We start from the raw sequence: 22,106 nt of genomic DNA on the forward strand, positions 1-22,106 counted from the left end.
ACCAAATTCATTGATTAGCTTTTGTAGTTTTTCTGGTAGCATCTTTAGGATTCTCTATGTATAGTATCATGTCATCTGCAAACAGTGACAGCTTTACTTCTCTTTTCCAATTTGAATTCTTTTTATTTCTTTTTCTGCTCTGATTGCTGTGGCCAGGACTTCCAAAACTATGTTGAATGATAGTGGCGAGAGTGGACATACTTATTTTGTTCCTGATGTTAGAGGAAATGCTTTCAGTTTTTCACAATTGAGAATGATGTTTGCTGTGGCTTTTTTGTATATGGCCTTTATTATGTTGAGGTAAGTTCCCTCTATGCCCACTTTCTGGAGAGTTTTTATCATAAATTGGTGTTGAATTTTGTCAAAAGCTTTCTCTGCATCTATTGAGATGACCGTATGGTTTTTCTCCTTCAGTTTGTTAATATGGTGTATCACATTGATTGATTTGCATATATTGAAGAATCCTTGCATCCCTGGGATAAATATTGATCATGGTGTATGATCCTTTTAATGTGTTGTTGGATTCTGATTGCTAGTATTTTGTTGAGGATTTTTGCATCTATATTCAACAGTGATATTGGCCTGTAATTTTCTTTTTTTGTAGTATCTTTGTCTGGTTTTGGTATCAGGGTGATGGTGGCCTCGTAGAATGAGTTTAGGAGTGTTCCTTCCTCTGCAATTTCTTGGAAGAGTTTGAGAAGGATGGGTGTTGACTCTTCTCTAAATGTTTGATAGAATTCCCCTTGAAGCCACCTGGTCCTGGAGTTTTGTTTGTTGGAGGATTTTAAATCACAGTTTCAATTTCATTACTTGTGATTGGTCTGTTCATATATTCTATTTCCTCTCGGTTCAGTCTTGGAAGGTTATAGCTTTCTAAGAATTTGTCCATTTCTACCAGGTTGTCTATTTTATTGGCATAGAATTGCTTGTAGTTGTCTCTTAGGATGGTTTGTATTTCTGCGGTGTCTCTTGTAACTTCTACTTTTTCATTTCTAATTTTATTGATTTGAGTTGTCTCCCTCTTTTTCTTGATGAGTCTGGCTAAAGCTTTATTAATTTTGTTTATCTTCTGAAAGAACTGTCTTTTAGTTTTATTGATCTTTGCTATTGTTTTCTTTGTTTCTTTTTCATTTATTTCTGCTGTGATCTTTATGATTTCTTTCCTTCTACTAACTTTGGGTTTTGCTTTTTCTTCTTTCTCTAGTTCCTTTGGGTGTAAGTTTAGATTGTTTATTTGAGATGTTTCTTGTTTCTTGAGGTAGGCTTGTATTGCTATAAACTTCCCGCTTAGAACTGCTTTTCCTGCATCCCATAGGTTTTGGATCATCATGTTTTCGTTGTCATTTGTCTCTAGGTAATTTTTGATTTCCTCTTTGATTTCTCCAGTGATCTCTTGGTTATTTAGTAATGTATTGGTTAGCCTCCATGTGTTTGTGTTTTTTACGGTTTTTTCCCTGTAATTTTTTTCTAATCTCATAGCGCTGTGGTCAGAAAAGATGCTTGATGTGATTTCAATTTTCTTAAATTACTGAGGCTTGATTTGTGATCCAAGATGTGATATATCCTAGAGAATGTTCCATGTGCACTTGAGAAGAAAATGTAATCTGCTGTTTGGGGATGGAATGTCCTATAAATATCAATTAAATCTATCTGGTCTATTGTGTTGTTTAAAGCTTGTGTTTCCTTATTAATTTTCTGTTTGGATGATCTTTCCTTTGGTATAAGTGAGGTGTTAAAGTCCTCCACTATTATTTTGTTACTGTTGATTTCCTCTTTTATAGCTGTTAGCAGTTGCCTTATGTATTGAGTTGTTCCTATGTTTGGTGCATATATATTTATAATTTTTTTACCTTCTTCTTGGATTGATCCCTTGATCATTATGTAGTGTCCTTCCTTGTCTCCTGTAACATTCTTTATTTTAAATTCTATTTTATCTGATATGAGTATTGCTACTCCAGCTTTCTTTTGATTTCCATTTGCATGGAATATCTTTCTCCATCCTCTCACTTTCAGTCTGTATGTGTCCCTAGGTCTGAAGTGGGTCTCTTGTGGACAGCATATATATGGGTCTTGTTTTTGTATCCATTCAGTGAGCCTGTGTCTTTTTGTTGGAGCATTTAATCCATTCACATTTAAGGTAATTATCGATATATATGTTCCTATTACCATTCTCTTAATTGTTATGGGTTTGGTTTTTGTAGGTCCTTTTCTTCTTTTGTGTTTCCCACTTAGAGAAGTTCCTTTAGCATTTGTTGTAGAGCTGGTTTGGTGGTGCTGAATTCTCTTAGCTTTTGCTTGTCTGTAAAGCTTTTCATTTCTTCGTCGAATCTGAATGAGATCCTTGCCGGGTAGAGTAAGTTCTTCCCTTTCATCACTTTAAATATGTCATGCTACTCCCTTCTGGCTTGTAGAGTTTCTGCTGAGAAATCAGCTGTTAACCTTATCAGAGTTCCCTTGTATGTTATTTGTCATTTTTCCCTTGCTGCTTTCAATAACTTTTCTTTGTCTTTAATTTTTGTCAGTTTGATTACTGTGTGTCTCGGTGTGTTTCTCCTTGGGTTTATCCTGCCTGAGACTCTCTGTACTTCCTGGACTTGGGTGGCTATTTCCTTTCCCATGTTAGGGAAGTTTTTGACTATAATCTCTTCAAATATTTTCTTGGGTCCTTTCTCTCTCTCTTCTCCTTCTGGGACTCCTATAATGCAAATGTTGTTGCATTTAATGTTGTCCCAGAGGTCTCTTAGGCTGTCTTCGTTTCTTTTCATTCTTTTTTCTCTATTCTGTTCCGTGGCAGTGAATTCCACCAGTCTGTCTTCCAGGTCACTTATCCATTCTTCTGCCTCAGTTATTCTGCTATTGATTCCTCCTAGTGTATTTTTAATTTCAGTTTTTGTATTGTTCATCTCTGTTTGTTTGTTCTTTAATTCTTCTAGGTGTTTATTCTTTAATTCTTCTAGGTCTTTGTTAAACATTTCTTGCATCTTCTCAATCTTTGCCTCCATCCTTTTCCTGAGGTCTTGGATCATCCTCACTATCATTATTCTGAATTCTTTTCCTGGAAGGTTGCCTATCTCCACTCATTTAGTTGTTTTTCTGGGGTTTTACCTTGGTCCTTCATCTGGTACATAGTCCTCTGCCTTTTCATCTTGTCTATCTTTCTGTGAATGTGGTTTTTGTTCCACAGGCTGCAAGATTGTAGTTCTTCTTGCTTTTGCTGTCTGCCCTCTGGTGGATGAGGTTATCTAAGAGGCTTGTGCAAGTTTCCTGATGGGGGGACTGGTGGTGGGTAGAGCTGGGTGTTGCTCTGGAGGGCAGAGCTCAGTAAAACTTTAATCTGTTTGTCTGTTGATGGGTGGGACTGGGTTTTCTCCCTGTTCGTTGTTTGGCCTGAGGCGACCCAACACTGGAACATACCCGGCTCTTTGGTGGGGCTAATGGCAGACTCTGGGAGGGCTCACGCCAAGCAGTACTTCCCAGAACTTCTGCTGCCAGTGTCCTTGTCCTCACAGTGAGACACAGCCACCCCACACCTCTGCAGGAGAGCCTCCAACACTAGCAGGTAGGTCTGGTTCAGTCTCCTATGGGGTCACTGCTCCTTCCCCTGGGTCCTGATGCGCACACTACTTTGTGTGTGCCCTCCAAGAGTAGAGTCTCTATTTCCCCCAGTCCTGTCGAAGTCCTGCAATCAAATCCCGCTAGCCTTCAAAGTCTGATTCTCTAGGAATTCCTCCTCCCATTGCCGGAGCCCCAGTTTGGGAAGCCTGACGTGGGGCTCAGAACCTTCACTCCAGTGGGTGGACTTCTGTGGTATAAGTGTTCTCCACTTTGTGAGTCACCCACCTAGTAGTTATGGGATTTGATTTCATTGTGATTGTGCCCCTCCTACTGCCTCACTGTGGCTTCTCCTTTGTCTTTGGATGTGGGGTATCTTTTTTGGTGAGTTCCAGTGTCTTCCTGTCCATGATTGTTCAGCAGTTAGTTGTGATTCCAGTGCTCTCACAAGGGAGAGTGCCCAAAGCATTCTTGAATAAGCCCATAGACATTGCTTTTTATGCCATTACGATGATAAGCGCTGTGCATATTTGACTGAGGGTGGCTTTTGTGTCATACGTTTATTTCTCATTGAGCTCTGCCATGAGAAATATTCTTAGGAAATTCACTATTTACTTTACAGACATTGTTAAGGACATTGATCTCCTATGTAAAATCCATTCCATAAATTCCTTTCAAAACTAAATGCTGTGAAGAATCTTACTTACCATAAGACATATCTGTGTTCTTACTTATGGGTAGTCAAAATTTTATAAATTATTTTGTTTCCTCCTGCCTTCGTCTGCCAGGAAACTCAGAATCAATTTATGACTTAATTTTAATAAGCATGAGGAGCTTAGAATCTTAGAACCTTAGAATCTGCATGTTTGCATTTCTACTTAACATCTTGTTTTAGCCTTCTTTTCCGTTTTCTCTGACTTCAGTTCTTGTTTAAGTTTTTGCTTTCTCTTGCATGATCACATAAAGTACCTGAAATCTTTTGTGAATGAAGCAGAGGTGCAAGTAAAAGTTACGATAGGTATAAGCATGTGTTTTTCTGCCCTTTTATGTTGTGAGTTCCTTGAGAAAAGGGATTATTTTGTGCATCCTTTATACTAGGCCACAGAAAAATGCCCAGGCTATAGTAGGTGTTTAATAAAGGTTTGTTGAAGTAAGTTGATAAAAGTCGACCCATGACTCCCTAGGTGGGCAAAGTCAAGCTCACTTTCTCTTACACTTTGTCTGTTGTAAGAAGGCCAAGGAAAGGTGGAGTGCTGTAGTGGAAAGAACTTAAACTCTGCCTGTTACCAATTGTACAAACTTGGGTGACTTATTTAGCTCATATGATCCTCTTCTTTTTACTTTAATCTGAAAATGGAAATAAGGATGCCCTACTGGATAGCTATGAAGATTGATATTGCTTGTAAACCTCTCAGCACATTTTCAGGCCCATAATAGCAATCAGCACATGTTAGGGCTCCTCTCTTCCCTCCATATTTCCTCATTTCATTGGAAATTGCACTTGGAAAAGGATAAGTGGCTTGCTCACAAGATAATCAATTAATTGAGGTGTCATATGTAAAATAAATGTGACTATTGACCTCATGCAGAGGGATATAAAAATTAATCGATGGTAATGCACATTGAGATTTTTTGCTGAAAAGTGCTTAAGAATGGCTCAGTACTATTACGTTTTATTTCATCATTAATATTATTTATGAATATTTGGCTTTGTCTTGTCCTGGTGTGGTTATATCTCTGGTCTTAATTGCATTTATTTTCAATTTAGTCCCAATTTATATCTTAATAAAAATATAGATGAAATCAAAAAGCATAGTTCCTGTCTTTCATACAAATTTATTTTTACAAGGTGGATGATTTAACCTGTTTCAATATGCTCCCTATGAAATAGACATTAAGATATTTAGTAAATAATTTTTGTTAATTGCATTTAATATCAAGCTCAAGCATTTCTCATAGTTTTGACATCACGCTTTTTGCGCTCATATTTTATGTTTATTGGCCATTTTCTAATGAAATTCTTCATTATGAGATACTTGATCCATTTCAGATGATAAACGTCAATGTTTCAAGTATTTCTAGTAGAAGAGATAATTAACTAAATGAAATACCTGTTATCACTTTACTGTCAGGGAATGCTCGCTGCCTGCAGTCTCAAATGGGGTTTGTGTTACAGAGTGCAAGGTCATTCTTCTGAGAGTCAGGGGATCTGAGTTCTAGCTTGGTCTCCTTCTAGCTGTGTGGTCCTGGGGAAGTTACTTCATCTCTCTGAGACTCACTGGCTTACTGTCAAACACGAGGGAGTCAGCCTCAATGATCTTTAGCTTCTGTTCCCATCATAGCATCTGGTCCTTTGCATTGGAACTATTGAGGCAGGCCCTACATTCAGGTCTGTAGGGCAACAGAAAGATTGATCCTAATACACAACATTATCTTCTGGGGTATATTACTTTTTACCATCCTACTCACAACTTTAAAATATCTTTCCTTTTAACTGCAGGTCACTTAGTACTTGACATATATTAGAGACTCAATAAATGTCTCAAATGTCCAGGTTCTGAGCAGGATGTGTCCAGGAGGCCAAGGATCTCTATGAAACCCCATTACTGAGGAAGTGGGAGGATATATTTCCGATTTCAACCTTAAGTGGGTAGAGTTGTATTTATTTATTTGTTTTGTTAGTTTTAGATTTAGTAATAATGAATACAGAGATGGGCTGATACTATAGCCTATGTGTAAATATGGAATATTTACTTCTGGGAGATACTGATACCAGGAATTTGATTTAAACCATCTGAAACTGCAAAGCATCTCTATAAACTATTGAAGCTACTTTGTGACAAAATACATTTTTCAGTGGCTGTAATGTGATACTAATACAAAACCAGAAATCTACTCAGTTCTGGTACATGGGAAGCAAATGACTAAGGGCACCAAATTTTCACTCTGGAAAATTCCATTAGTGATAAAGACATCCAGACAGTTTTTAGCCCCTCATCACGATTATTATTGCTGGTCATCAATTTCTCCCCAATTCCACAGAGCAGATTTCTTTGCACAATAATCTAATCACACCCTTTGTTTTGACTATGTGAACGTACATAGATCAGTCTGCAGACCACATGAGTTTGTTGGTATAGCTCCTACACCACCTACACCTCTTCAAGATACTCCTTTCTTTTTTTTTTTGGCAAGGTGAATTTCAAAGAGATACTTTTTTTATAAAACTTTTTTAAAAAAAATCAATTATTGTTTTGCGTTTTCCTCCAAAACTAAGGAGCCATTTATGGTAGAGTCTGGGCTTTCATTTATTTTTTTATTAGTTATTCATGTTGGGTTTGAGGTTTTTTTACTGGGGTCTCCAAAGTTAAAAGCAGAGAATTGACTGACCTCAGAGAAATGAAGCGTGTAAAAATTTTAACATGCTTACCTGATAGCTTATTTATCATGGAATCTTTAGACTCACTTCACTGAGGATATTTTGTGTACAACGAACCCAGGGTTCCTAGGACCCTTTAAGGCAGTGTTATTCAAAGTGCTTGTCCACAGTGAGACTGTCTAGAATAGGAACCAGTGCATTGCTTCCTTCATTAAGAAAGTCTTGGGACTTCCCTAGTGGTCCAGTGGTTAGGACTCCACACTTCCACTGCAGGGGGGCACAGGTTTGATCCCTGGTCAAGGAACTAAGATCCTGCAGGCCACATGGTGAGCCCTACCCCCCCCCCCCGCCAAAAGAAAATAATAAAATAAAATTTTAAAAAAGGAAGTCTTGCTCCCAGAAAAAGTCAGCTAAATGCCATGCAAACAGCCAAACCAGACTTCCCAATGCCTCGCCTCTCAGCCACACTATTGAAAGACACAAGACAAATGGCAGCCGAGTGTTTGTACAGCTTGGGCAAGCTCCTTCAGCCCTCTGTGCCTTGGGCCCTGAGAATGATGGCATCGGGAGGATGGAGAGGGAAAGCTTGAGCCAGGAGCTCAGTGGGTGAGAGGAGTAGCCCAGATGTCAGAGCGAGGGGGCAGACATGGTCAGGCTGATGGTTCTGTAAGATAGATGCTTTCAGCTGGCTGGGGCTCTAGCAGGAGTGGGGTGGGTAATGGTCAGACATCAGGCACACAGACCTTGAAGAACCTGGGGGTGAGGAGTGGGGATGGCTTTCATTTGAGAGGGCTGCAGGGAGAAGGCATGAGTTTCCTCAGGCATAGCCAAGGTTTTATTTGAGTCGAGGAGGTGAGAGATTGAGGATACAGGGAGCTTGTGGATGACAGGGGAGCGAGCCCAGAGGGACCGATGGAAGGGGTTGTGAGGAAGGTGAAGACGTGAGCATTGGCTCAGCCTTGGGCACTTATGAGCAATTTGGGGGTTTGAGGCTGGATAAAGAGGGAGGCCCTGAGAGCGTACCAGGGACTTCCCTTGATTGAGGGAAGCAGACAATGAGGCAGGTTGGGATAAGCCCCGATGCTCTCCTGGAATGGGAAGAAATTCTTAGCTCAAGGATGTAATAGCTCCAGACTAGTTGTTCTCCCTACTCCTGATATCTTGGAGAACTGGGCTGCTTTATTGCCTACATACTCAACAGGGTTATTGTCAGTTAACTGAAATAATATAACTAAACAGTATTTGTCTGTTGTTTTTATTGTCATTCGGCACATTTTTCAACAAATGTTTGGGTAGCACCAGCTGTGAGACCCTGGCAGGAATGCAAATACAAACACAAAATTGTTACCTGTGCCCTTTGGTGGCTTCCAGTCTTAGAAAAGAGAAATTCATTCTATTTAGAGGGAGTACATTTGCAAAAGGCCAGCATTCTTGTAATCTATTATATCTCAAACATAGCAAAACAAATTAATGCAAAATAGCCCATTTCTTAAAGAAAAGGTACATTTACTGCCTTCAAGGTCAACATGGGAAAACTGGTCTCATCAATTTTAGCTTTGAAGATGACCAAGTTGTGGCTTTATCCATAGCTTTATGAACTTATTTGCCACCAACTTTTTTTTACTGCTTGGAATGAAAGAAAGAAAGAAAGAAAGAAAGAGAGAAAGAGAGAGGGAGGAAGGAAGGAAAGGAAAGGGAGAAAGAAACAAAGAAAAGAAAGAAAGAGAGAAAGAAAGGAGGGAGGGAGGAAGGAATGGAGAGAGGGAGAGAGAGAGAGAGAGGGAGGGAGGAAGGAAGGAAAGAAAGGAGGGAGGGAAAGAGGAAAAGTATAAATCAAATGCAAAAAAAAGAAGAGTTAAATACTTGCCTTGATCTGGTTGGAGTGTAAAGTAAATCAAGTGGCAATTTAATTCCCAATGAACATGTGACAACCATGGAGTTAAATATTAGATTTAAATAGGGCAGCTAATTCTCTGCAAGAATTACATTCGTCTCTTCATATGGGCACTCTCCCTAATGAACACATTTCTCCCTCTTAAATTCAATCATTGCTACTGGAGCATGAGAAATTAATATACATTCTTAGATTCATTAATAATGTTGCTCATAAAAGACCTTTTGGTTTTTATCACCCTGAGTTCCCAGAGGCCCATGGAAGCAGCCGTAGCTCCAAACCACATGAATTATAAGGGGAAAAAATCCTATTAAAACAGAACCTTAATCACCAGTTGCATTTTATATCGAGCTGTATCTAAAAAGAAACTGTATAACATATCCATCAACATAGAATGGATAAATAAATGGTGTTACAGTCCTTCCACAGAATATTATAAAGTAGTAAAAGCAAAAGAGTTACTACTACACACACAGTGTAATTCAATCTCAAGGACATTGTTGAGTGACAGGTGTAAGACATGGAAGGATGCTTGTAGTACGATTCCATTTATATAAGTTCAACACAGGCAAAGCCCAACACTCTCTGGTTTAGGATACGTCATTGATAGCAAACCAATAAGGCAAAGGATTAACACAAAATACAGGATAGTGGTTACCCCTGGGAGGTGAGTAGGAGGTGGGTACAATCAAGAAAGAACACAGTGGTGCTTTAAAAGTACTAGTGATATTCTGTGTCTTACAATGGAATGGTGGGTTCCTGGGTATTCACTTTATTATTATTAAAACTACGGAGATATGCCTTGTATTTCCTTTTGAACTTTTGAGAGTTTGAACTGGCCTTTGAAGAGTGAACTAAGCAGAGAGGAGGTGGGAAGACTATTTTTACTTTTTAGTCTATTATATATTTCTATTTCTCTTGTTATACTTAACACAATTTACAATTGGAAAGGAACTTTGTGGTGTCAAAGAAAAATCACGGACTCTGGATTCAGGCAGACCTAAGTTCAAATGCCAACTCCTCCATTCCCATGCTGTGCATCGTTGAATTTCTCACAGACTTAGTTTCTCCAAGTATAAAATGTAGGAAGGAATGCTTCCCAGTGTGGTGAGAGTCAAATGAGAGAATATTGTCGGCTGCACATTCCAAGCTCTAGAGGGAGTCACAGTCCTTTTAAACTCTGCCATTCAGGGATGAGTTGTCCAGAAAAGCATGGTGCCATTGACCTGGTGGAAACCCTGGTCTAAGGGATCCAACACTTGATGTGCTGGGTGAAGAGGCCCAAGCTCACACGGCAGCTCCGTCCTCTGCACAGTCTCTTTTTGGGCTTCTCCACTGGCTCTGTCCTGAGAATCACTCACTCCCCTCCCACCTTGCACTACTGGGCTCTAAAGGACCCTGGACCACCTCCTGCCTCTTTCCCCAGTAAGGCGCATGGATGAGTGACATGGGCCAGCTCTGCTCTGAACGAGAGGGAGGAATATTCTCCCTTCCCCAGATGCTCCTATTCTTGTCTCCTCTTATCTTTGGAGAGCCAAGACTAGGACACAATCTTAGAAAGGAGCTAAGGAAGCCAGCCTTTTCTAGACATTTCTGGTCTAAACAAAAGGAGTCCCTACGGCTCAACCATGGAGCCTACCTCAGCAGGAGGTGAAAAGTGAGGTGAGGACACAGCCTCAATCAGCAATGCACAGATCTTGCATTTTCCCTTTGTATCCTCTGAGCCTCTCTCCCCCAGGAGTCTGAGGGGGCTTAACAAAGACTTAAGGCTTCCTGGCTAGCTCTCTGCCTTTCCCACCAGACACATAACTGACAAATACATGCAAAACATCTGGCTCGTGAGAGGCCTGCCATTAATATCCATTCCCTTCTCATTTCTCCCCTTTCCTAGTCTGTAAAGCTCATTAATGACACTCTGCAGCCAACGGCTCGGTGGTTCCTTTAGTTCTATCAGAAACAATAATTCCACTCCGGAGAGCAGGCCAACGCCACCACCTTCCAACCCTTTGGGGTGGACCTTGCGGCTGGACACGGAGCTTCCCGTCTGGTTATCCTTGTGCGGAGGAGAGAACCGGGGGCCTGCAAGCTCAGGGTGCAGCCACTGACTCCCCATCCTCTGCCTGCAGCTCCACATGCCTCTATTCCAATGTCCATTCTGTCTTTGTTTTACAGTTGTTCAGCACATCAAGCGACATAACATTGTTCTGAAAAGGGAGCTAGGCGAAGGAGCCTTTGGAAAAGTTTTCCTAGCTGAATGCTATAACCTCTGTCCTGAGCAGGACAAGATCTTGGTGGCAGTGAAGGTAAGCGAACACCCCAGAACGTCTCATTATCCGTGGTCACACCCAGGTGTGGAAGTGATGCTTTATTTTATGTTATTGTAGTGGCCAATTCAGGAGCAAAGTACATCTGCTATGGTGGATGTGTTCAAATTCCTTTAGGGGAATGGACAGTGGGAAGGATATTTGGGGCACAACCAACTGTCAGAGGTTCTGCTCAGGGACAGCCTTCCAGTCTACAGGCTGTGAATGGCTCTGAGCTACTCTTTCCGGTCAATGTGAACTAAATTCTGGATAGAGGTCAGTGAGGTCAAACAGAATCCAACCGGCTGAGTCTTGGAGACTCCACTGTCTCCTCAGGTTGCTTGGTGCTCGTCCAAGCTCAGTGGGAGTTTGTCTCCTGTTCGAAGGTTCTGGAAGGGAGACTGTGGCCTTCACTTCCCCTCTCAGCCTCAGTTCTGCTGAGAACTTCTGTTATACTTACTTTGTCCCTCCCAAATGTCTCCAAGGCCCTAGGCATGATTCCATCTGGGATGGGTGACATCTCTGGTAGATCCCACCTCCCTAGGAGACACAAGATTTTACACAGAAGTCTGAAAGTCCTTCATCATAGCCATGTCTTCGTAAACTCAAAACAGGAGACCTGTTCTTCAATAAGATAAACATTATTGAAAGGGCTAAAATTTCCACTGAGCTCTCTAAATCACAAGAATCAACATAAATAGCACAAAAGACTTCAGCATATCGTTTACACATGGCATTGTCAAAATTACAAACGGAACAACTCACCCAAGTATAATATATATAAAACACTTAAAAGAGGCATATGTTTATAAAGTGAATTAAATGCCGAATGCATACGGATGTGGCTAATGTAATAAAATGTAACTTCTTGGCCTCACATGATGAGTTTGGGTTTTTATTTGTTTGTTTGTTTGGCCAAACACAGAATATTTGTACAAATGACATTTATTTACTCATTATAACCAGGACAGCTTTTTAAAAATGAGACATGTATTCCATTACTGTTGTACTTAGCCTTAAAATACTTTAATATATGTGTAATGGGTAACAGAGGAGAGAAATTAAATGATTCTTGAACTTCCCCAGCCTGCAGACTAAACACAGTTTCTGTTAAAGTTCATCCAGATGAAACACTGTGTATTTGCTTTCCTTGTCATCAAAAGTAACTAAGCTGACTGGCACGGATACTCTTAGACTCTCAGCAAAGGCTCCTAAAAAGCTGCACTCTGGGGCGAATAAAGGACAGACCTTTCTAGGGATGAGCAATGTAATATCAATCAAATAAACATCATCTCTAAGATAGGTAAATGGAGGAGGGGAGTGAGACAGAGGAGAGAAGAGGGGAAGGGAGATGCTAGAGAGATGCGAGGTTAAGTGCGGTGAGTGGTGTAAAGTGAGAATCCTGAGGGGACGCTGAGGATGCTTAATTCCTGCTGCTGCAATTGCTTCCTCTTTTCTTTCATTTACTCAAAAAGTTTGTTATTTTTTAAAGCACAAAATGTTCAGAACATTTGGCAGTGCTATATCTGCAGTCTTTGCTTTCTTCTGCTGCTATCTTTTTTTCCCCCCTTTGGAAAAATGGGACCAAAAGGTGCCTCTGTTTTTGTAGATTCATAGCCTGATGCAAGGTTAGAGCTGGAAGACGCTTAGGGAACATATAAGCCTAGTCTAGCATGTGTCATAGGCAGGGAGACTGAAGGCCCTGGGGAGGCCAGGAGGCCATCCAGGGAGCTAAGTCAGGCCTTCAGAAATTCACTTCATGGGGTCACAAGGTGAAATCTTTGAATGTGAGAAAATCCTGGGAGATTAGGGAAACCTAGAGGACAGTGTAGGAATAGCTGAAAGACCTCAGCCTGACAAAGAGATAGACTCACAGAATTTCTCAGTGGGTATTGCCTTTCATTTCCGTATCACTCCTAATTCTGCTCCTGCTTCGGCGTACTTCTTGCGGTGTCCTTAAGGAGACTAACGCCATGGCGCCCTCAACTCAGACATTACATTTCCTTCCAAACTAGTGCTAAAACAGGATGTCAGGGCTTGGGCTCGTCATGATGAAGGATCAGCCAGCATCAGCAGGGTGTAGCCAGCTGTTCTGTCCACAGCATGCTTCCCATCACTACTGCCGGTGGGGCTTCTTTCTGGTTTAAATCCCAGTCATAGCCCTAATCCCACCCCTGACTCCGACCCAGGCCCTAGTCCCCATAAACCTCCTGGCTTTGCCATAAATGTTTATAAATTAACGACCCGCGATGAGCGTTTGCTCTTTAATCAACATTGCTGAAAAACAAAACAAAAACAAAACCAGGGCTTCCCTGGTGGCGCAGTGGTTGAGAGTCCGCCTGCCGATGCAGGGGACACGGGTTTGTGCCCCAGTCTGGGAAGATCCCACATGCCGCGGAGCGGCTGGGCCCGTGAGCCATGGCCGCTGAGCCTGCACGTCTGGAGCCCGTGCTCCGCAACGGGAGAGGCCGCAACAGTGAGAGGCCCGCGTGCCGCAGCAGTGAGAGGCCCGCGTACCGCAAAACAAAAAAAACAAAAAAAAAAACAAAAAAAAAAACAAGCAAATTTGTCCCCTTATCTCACGTAGAGAGAGCAAAATATCTACAGCTTAAAAATTCATTTCAACTTCAAGGTCACACAGCTAAGAAATTGCATCTCGATGACCTTGAATGTGAACTTTTGTTGAAATCGGAGGCTTTGCTTACATTGGCCAGAATGATTTCAAGCTTCAGAGAGGAGGCCCATTTTAACTTTCTGGGATCCAGAGGCCACAGCCACGGAAGAAACAAGTCTGATTTTTCATGGGCTCCGGGATGAATTGGGTCAGAAAAACACATGAACCTTTCATAGAGCTGCCTCTCACCAGCCTGATCTGCTCATTTTTAAGCGTGTGGGCCAATTGAAAGTGTATTCAAAGACTATCTAATAAGCCTGGGAGGAAAATGTCTATGGTTCCGTCCTGACCACAATAAAGGGATTTTTTTTTAAGGAATGAGACAAACTGAACGTGGCCTCCAGGGCCTGCATAGCCCTTCACCTCTGAGGAATGGCTTCCAGGGCTGCTTCTTCTCCATTGGAGGCACCCAGGGATGTTTGACGGTCTTCCTGCCTGTTGCCTAGCAACCCCTGCAGCATTGATTATGCATGCTAAGAAATAGCAGCTATTGTCCTTTTTCCTTCTCTAGAAGGAACTGACGGGTTTGAAATCCGAGGTTTTGCTTTCAGACTGACAGATGTCAGGTTCCTGTACATTCTGGCATCGCTTGCCCCGAATGACTTAAGGTTTGAGGGACCTACGGAAGCCAGTTTAAGGTGGGAGCGATCCTAAGGCATGCGCAAGGCCCTCAAGGGCGCGTGGGAGGCTGAGCACGCCCCTCCCATTAGAGGATCTGCTTGTTTGGATCCAGCCGGATTGCCCTTTTCTTGATTTTTTGGATGACCTTTGTTTTTTAGTGAAATGGATTTATCACTTTCCACTGAATGACAACCGAAGAACCCACAGAGAGGATGAGCAGCAGAGAAACCGGTCTTTGATCAAAATGAGTTCCTTTACCTTTAAGTAACTCAATTGCCAAGGAAACACTGCATCACCATTTCCCTGCATTAGCTGTGGATGCGTTAACTAATTTTGGCTCCATCCAACCTGCATTTCAATAGCTACAATTCCTACAACCTTTCCTTGTGCTGTGAATGGGCGCTAATTTTCATTTTTTAAATACAGCCAGAAGTGGGCTTTGTAGGATTCATGGCCTCTCTTCCCCCTCTCCACTAACTCAGGTGTACTTCTAGAAACAGAAAAATGGTGAACACAAGAGAGGCCTTAGGAATCATATCTATAATCCAAGTCCCATGTTTTATAAATGGCAAATCCAAGACCCAGAGAAGTTGAGTGGCTTCCTCAAGGTGTAAGTTAAAGCGAGTCAGAGATTCTGCACAGGAAGACTTGGCGAGATGCGAAATGGTGACATCTGAGTTCAGCAGGCACTTTCTTTAGCACCTAATGAAGGCTTTTTGTTTTTCACGTTTCTGAATATTTGCTTGTCAGCAACAGAGGAAATGATGCAAGCGTTCTGGCAGAGTTGACTGATACACCCCGTGGCACGTTACCATGGGCCAGCCCAAAGTAGCATCCAACACGCTGTGGCCACGCCCGTGCCTGGAGGGCCCCAGCGCAGCCTCGGGGCCACACAGCTCCCACTCACCCATCAGCTCTCAGCTAGAGTTGCTCCCTCAAGGAGACTTCCCCTTGCTGCTCCCCCGTTAAGGTCAGAACTCCCAGTTCCACGTATTAAGGCATCTGTACTTGTCCTTTACAGCATATGTCAAGGTTGTTAATTATACATGTATTCGTGGGTATATTTAATCAATGACATGAGTGTCTATCTTCTCCATTAGTGTGGCATATTCTTGAGGGTAGGAACCATGCCTTTTAGCACATTGCCTAATATGTAGTAGCAGGCAATAAATGCTTGTTGAATGGATGGATGGATGGATGGGCTATTGAAATAATAGCCTTTTGAAAAAGTAAATAATTGGCAGTTGGCATTTCTAGGTAAGAAATAATTTCATGAGATTATATATATATACGATATAATCTAATGAGAAATCATTTTAGAAATGATCGAATCACTGTGCAGATATATAGAGCTATTATTGAAATTCTTTAGCTTAACTGATACATTTTGCCAACGAGGTCCAGGGAAGATAAATGACCTATCCAAAATTACATGGCTTGAATGAGATCACTTCATGTCAGACCTAGGACTAAAACGCCGACCTCACCAGCCCCATGCCTACTGTGCACCACGTTTTCACGTCCTGAATTCTACACATGCCCTAATAAACCAAGCTGAGGAAATTCAACGTAATACCACCTATCAAGTAATACAAAGGAGTGTGTAGTTGTGCTTATGTGTGTGTAATGACGAGAGAGATTTTCATGTTTTCCTGGGTAGCAATGTAATTCAAGGCAATAGGTGGAAATAAGGAAAATGATTCCGGATGAGTGCTTGGCCTCAGGAGGATACAAGCAAAATACCTTAATCAGCTTTGATAATAAGAGCAGTATAATATTCATCGAAAACCCAACTCAAGCTGGTTTAAGTAGAAAAGGGAATGTATTTGCCTAAGCTACTGGAAGACCTTGCTGCTGGTGCTCTAGCTTCAGGCACTGAAAGATCTAGGGCATCAGCAATTCTCTCTCTCTCTCTCTCTCCATCTCCTGGCTCTGCTTTCTTCTCTGCTGACTGTATTCTCTGGCAGGCTCTCCCCACACTATGCTAAAGACTCGTCAGCAGTGGCTCTGGGCTTAGATGCGGCCATCCTAGCAACCCAAAAGAGAGCTCTTCTTTCCCAACAATTATGCAAAAGTCGAAGGGCCAACTCGTATTGGCTTGTCTTGAGTTGTTTCACCAGGCCCTCCAGCCAAGGGAATAGAATGTTCTGGTTATCTAGGCCTGGGTCACATGCATATCCTTGCAAATGGAAGATGAGGTCAGCTCTAACCACACACATGGACCAAATGTAAGGAGGCATTGGTTCTCTGAAACAATATTAGAGATGCTAAACAAAAAGACAGGGGAAAGAGACCTGACAGGACAAACTGAAAGATGAATGACTCAAATAGGACCTGCAGGACCACTGGGCCTCACTGTGAATGAGGCAGCTGGGATCCAGAAGCCCACCAGGATCTGAGCTGGCCCTTAGGACGGGCCCTTTGTTACCCTCGCAGGAGGCACCAGGGCTCTCCTCCAGGCTTCCCTGCTGGTGTGGCGCAGCTGTCTCTCCCCTCCGCTGTTCCCTAGCATTGGGCTGCTGCCTCCTGCCCGCTGCTGCTCCTGCGGTCTCTATTACTCACCTTCAGATTCCTTAAGAAGGAAATGCCATGCGACCAGTTACTCCGGTCAGTGTTCCTGCCAGGCAGCTGCCTGAGGTCCAAGCATCCAAGGTGGGCATGTGACACAGGCGAGGCCACCTATGGGCCAGAAGCAACTAGAGCCAGTTGTCTCAGAATATGTGTAAGGGCAGAAGAAGAGCTCAAAAAAGACAGCTTATCCTTCAGTTCTGGAACAGGGAAACAATTTGTAAATGAGAAAGAGCGTCAAGAGTTCATCCATTCAAGTGCTTTCCCCAGGCAAGTTTATTTTTAAGGCAGATGGCTGTTTTCTTTCTCCTCTCCTCCCTCCCTTCCTTCCCTCCTCCCTTCCTTCCTTCCCCCCTCCCTCCCTTCCTTCCCTCCTTCCTTCCTTCCTTCCTCCCTCCCTCCCTTCCTCCCTTCCCTCCTTCCTTCCTCCCTCCCTTCCTCCCTCCCTTCCTCCCTCCCTTCCTTCCTCTCTCCCTCCCTTCCTTCCTCCCTTCCTCCCTCCCTCCCTCCCTTCCTCCTTCCCTCCCTTCCTTCCTCCCTCCCTCTCTTCCTTCCTCCCTCCCTCGCTCCCTCCCTCCCTCCTTCCTTCCTTCCTTCCTTCCTTCCTTCCTCCCTCCCTTCCTTCCTTCCTTCTTTCCTTCCTTCCTTCCTTCCTCCCTTCCTTCCCCCCTTCCTCCCTCCCTCCCTTCCTTCCTCCCTCCCTCCCTTCCTTCCTCCCTCCCTCCCTTCCTTCCTCCCTCCCTCACTCCCTCCCTCCCTCCCTCCTTCCTTCCTTCCTCCCTCCCTTCCTTCCTTCCTTCTTTCCTTCCTTCCTTCCTTCCTTCCTCCCTTCCTTCCCCCCTCCCTCCCTCCCTTCCTTCCTTTCCTTCCTTCTTTTTATTTTCTACTGATAGTTGTCACATCAGTCCTCACATCTTGATTAACTGTGAAGCCTCTCAACCATTCCTTCCTCCTCCCGTGTCCCCCTCCATTTCTCCATTTAAATTGGTGTGTGAAATCCCTGTTCCCACAAAATAGAAATTGATGATGACAAGGTTAGTGTATTTAAGAGAACATTGGTCAGTGTTGCCCTAAAAAAATTGATTGTATTCCTTAACAGAATATAATGTTGCAGAAAGTACTATCAATTCCATCTTTACAAGTTTCTGGGAACAGAAATGGTAGAACTTTTAACAGTGGCTTATTAAAAGGCTTAATCATCTTTATGGTCCGGGCATTGCTTAATAGATTTCTATGTCCTTTAGTGGAAGTTCATTCTTCCCTGGCACATATATGAGTGCATGTGCTTGTGTGTGTGTGTGTGTCTGTGTGTGTGTGTACGTACACACCCACATGTGCTGTAGGATGGTCAGTAACATTTTCCGTGTCAGAATCCCTCTTGTACTTGTCATGGCAGGCCCCCATTATTAAGTTTCTCCATCAATGTCCCTTTCCCAGTAACTTCAACTTTTAACCTTTGATGGGAGATCTGTTTTTTGTCTTGTTAATTTGTCCTGTTAACCCTTTTTTTCTGGCTTTTCTCCAATTTATCCACATCTTTTCAGAAATGCTGAAAACAAGCAGTGCGTTTCACTCTAATGAGGTCTCATCTGATACAAAACATAGCTGGAGTATTCATTTCACTCCTCTGTATCTCTAGAACATGTACATTGTGATAGATGGGCTGCTTTTTAATTGACTTTAACGTGACAGCAGAACTCGTAATCGAGTCATGGTCTACTGTGACCTACCAGCTCCTTTCTGTCTAGTGGAATTGTCTCAGTCAATTGTATGCTAGCATATTTAAAGCCTGTAAATATCTTGCAGTTGTCCATGTCGGAGGCCAACTTCTGATTCACTCTTTTGAGTCCATATTTCTCTAATATGACAGTTGCTATGAATTAGTTTCCCATCTTTCAAAGATTGAGCATTTGTACTATGCAACTTGATGTAATATACACGCACAAGCCATCCATTTTATCCCCCAAATTATGGCAAGTATTTTAAAGTATATGAATTAGAAATTAACCTCATGTTTCCCATTGGATGGTTGGCTTGTTAGATTTGGAACCATGAGAGCACCATTGTGAAAATAAACATGGCAGCGGTCAGCACCCTGGCTATGAATCTTGTATTTGATAGAGTCCTTGCAAAGGCCAGTTACATATGATTGGCTGGCCTTTGCCGTCAATCATATGTAACTGCACAGTTACACAGAGTGTTGGTTTCTAGTACAGCGAGCACTATCTGAGTGTGTGTGTGATCCTTACTGTTTTTACACAGTCATCTAATTAGCTTTTACATTTGTAGGAATGTTGGGGAGACAGCTACTACACTCTTCCTAGTTTCTAAGATTTTGTTTCTATCAAGCTCTTTCTATCTCTGAATTTATTACAATATACTCCTCAAAAGTTCACTCTTGTAAGCATTGGTGAGAAGCTTCCTCCACTTTTCTTTAGAGAAGACCCTGTAAGTTAGAAGAATCACATAGCCTCGTGACTGTGGCTTACCCTAAGTACTTGAATAATCATTGCCTCTAAGGACCTCATAGGGAGGGTGTCTGCCTTAACTCTATTTCAGTTTAGCATTGTTTTCCAACATTCCCAAGAAGTAGGTTGACCCATTAACAGCTTACTAAGGTGACTTTTATAGAACAGGTCTGTCCAATAGAAGTATAACATGGACCACAAAAGCAAGCCACATTTCTGTTTTAAAATTTCCTAGTCTACCTGTTAAAAAGTAAAAAGAAACAGATGAAACTCATTGTATTGATGTATTTTATTTAATTAAACCTATCTAAAATACCATCACTTCAATATACTATTAATCTAAAAATATTAATGAGGTATTTCATGCATACCAAGTTTTCAGAATCTGAAATCTGTATTTTACACACATCTCAATTTGGACCGTATTTCAGATGATCACTAACCACACATGGCTATTGGCTACCATATTGGACAGTGCAGGTCTAGAAGATATCAGAAGAGTAAACAGTCTCCATTAGCAACAGATCTTGACCCAGAAGAGCTTAGGCATGTGGACAAACATTCTAATGCATCTTGGTTGCCTCGTGGGAGGGTTTACTCATTTCTGTCTCTGCTTTAAGCCCAGTGGTGTGCATTGGGCATTGTGAGGTTTTGCCATAATAATCTCTTCTTTTTTTTCTCTTTCACCTTAACTCTGTGGCTATGCTCTCTAAAAAGTATAGGAGAAGAATATGACATCAGTATTTTAAAAAGGACACAATCTTCGTGTTACCTTGTGCCTCCAAAACCACCTATACTTTGAAATGCACAATCATTTGTCATGACTCACAACATCCAATCACACCAATGGTTTCAAATAAGTGATCTTGCCTCCGCTACCAGCTTCCCATTAGCCTTAATATTCTGCAGAAGCATTTCAGACGAATGTTCAGCTTCCTTTTGTTTTTATTTTCTTACTTCTATTTTACTTTCACTAGTTTCTCAGTTCTGTGCTTGACTTTATGTCATGCTAATCCACTCTTCCAACTCTGACTCAGTGTGTACTCCAGACAGCAACTCGCTGCAGCTCAGGATAAGACCTCTCCCTTGAGAATGTCTTCAGACAGGATGGCATCTTTAAAGTGTCAGGAAATTCACCAGGAATAAGAAGAAATGAAGCTACAAAGCAGACACTAGGAATAAGAAAATAGCAATGCTCAGTGATGGGGCAAATATGCCTGTCAAAATGAAACTTCAGTGGAGGGAGTTGTCAGTGAGGGAAGCTGCCGCCTCATGTCCATTGCCAAGGGACACAGTCAGCCATGGTGCTAAAACAGAGATGAATTCTATAAATAGGGTTGATAGCAGAATTTTTCCAGCTTCTGATTGCTGTCTGGCTATGGTTCCACCCTTAGAAAAATTCTGTCCTTCGAGTGCCAAATTCAGAAGATGATTTTGCCCAACTTGTTACCGCCATATTTTCTGAATCTCTTAAAATAGAATTGGATTATAATTTAGAAAAAGAACTTGACATGTAAAAATGGATGGGCACATAGGATGAGGCCAGGTTTGTGAAATGCATTTGTCCCATGAATAGTGAAATCTCCTCTCTTAAATTCAAAAATGTTACTGAAGCACAGTTTTTAGCATTGCACTAAGAGCGGAGTCTCTTCCCGTAGGATTTTGCTTTGAGGAAATGGAAATATGAAATGCTTGTTAAGTCTTTCAGTTTGGTGCCTCCCCAGTGAAAATCCTATCTTCTTTCCCACTCTACCCCACTGTCTGACATCCCCCCACCTCTTTCTCTAACACGCACACACACACACACACACAGACACACACAAAATTTAGCATTCTTGAATCAACACTACATAGCTGAAACTTGAGAAGAAAATTTACATGCAGAATTTGTCCATGCTTTGTGAAAATGACCTGAAAGTTTCATTTGCCTTCTCCAACACACTGTTAAAGATGGACCAAGGCCATAGAAATAAGCTGTCTCAGCGACTCAGAGAAGCCCCTGCATAAAAGACTGGATCTCTGAGAAAACTCTGCAGGCTTCAAGGGATTTCAGGAGGGAACCAGTGGCAGACTCAGGGGCACTTTCATGCCCTGGGCTGGCCCCCTGCCTTATCCATGCACCTTCTGGCCTTCTTGGATCCTAGCGTGAGCAAATTGAATGCAACTAGGTTGGAGTTTCAAATTCAAATCTCCCAAATCTCTGCCTGTACCAGGGAGCCTGGGAGGCATCTCAACTTAGTCTATCTCGTCCAATCCTCCCAGGGACCCTGTGAAGTAGATGATATTGTTACCCTCACCCTACAGAAGAGAAAACCAGGGTTCAGAGAGGTCCAGAGCAGAGCCAAAGTCTGTGTTCTCCTTTCAGTCAAAGGCAGATCCTCACACTATGGTACCCAAAGGGGAGGAGTTCTAGCTTCTCATCAAAAGGTCCAGGTTTAAACCCTGGCTCATTGCACCAATAAATCTTGAATACCTGCCATGTGCCTGGTGCCGTGCCCAATGCCGGCAGTGTAGAGGTGGAAGGCACAGTCCCTGGGTCAAGAAGCTCACCATATACACCAGAGATAAGCAAATAAACATGCAGTGAGAATGTACTGTGGCTGGCAATAGGATAGAGGTGGGTACGAGGTGTACCTAGAAGGGTCAT

At 42.3% G+C, this 22,106-nt stretch overlaps 1 protein-coding gene across 3 annotated transcripts in view; it reads left to right on the top strand.

Moving 5' to 3' along the window:
* Positions 1-22,106, top strand: part of NTRK2 (neurotrophic receptor tyrosine kinase 2) — a 383,866-nt gene that overhangs the window by 277,800 nt on the left and 83,960 nt on the right. For all 3 annotated transcript variants that reach the window (XM_060301090.1, XM_060301091.1, XM_060301089.1), the window contains exon 14: positions 10,998-11,128. In XM_060301090.1, coding sequence (XP_060157073.1) covers positions 10,998-11,128 — 131 coding nt within the window. The remainder of the gene's footprint in view (positions 1-10,997; positions 11,129-22,106) is intronic.

This window comes from Globicephala melas, chromosome 6 (genome assembly GCF_963455315.2).
Source record: "Globicephala melas chromosome 6, mGloMel1.2, whole genome shotgun sequence".
Lineage (NCBI taxonomy): Eukaryota > Metazoa > Chordata > Mammalia > Artiodactyla > Delphinidae > Globicephala > Globicephala melas.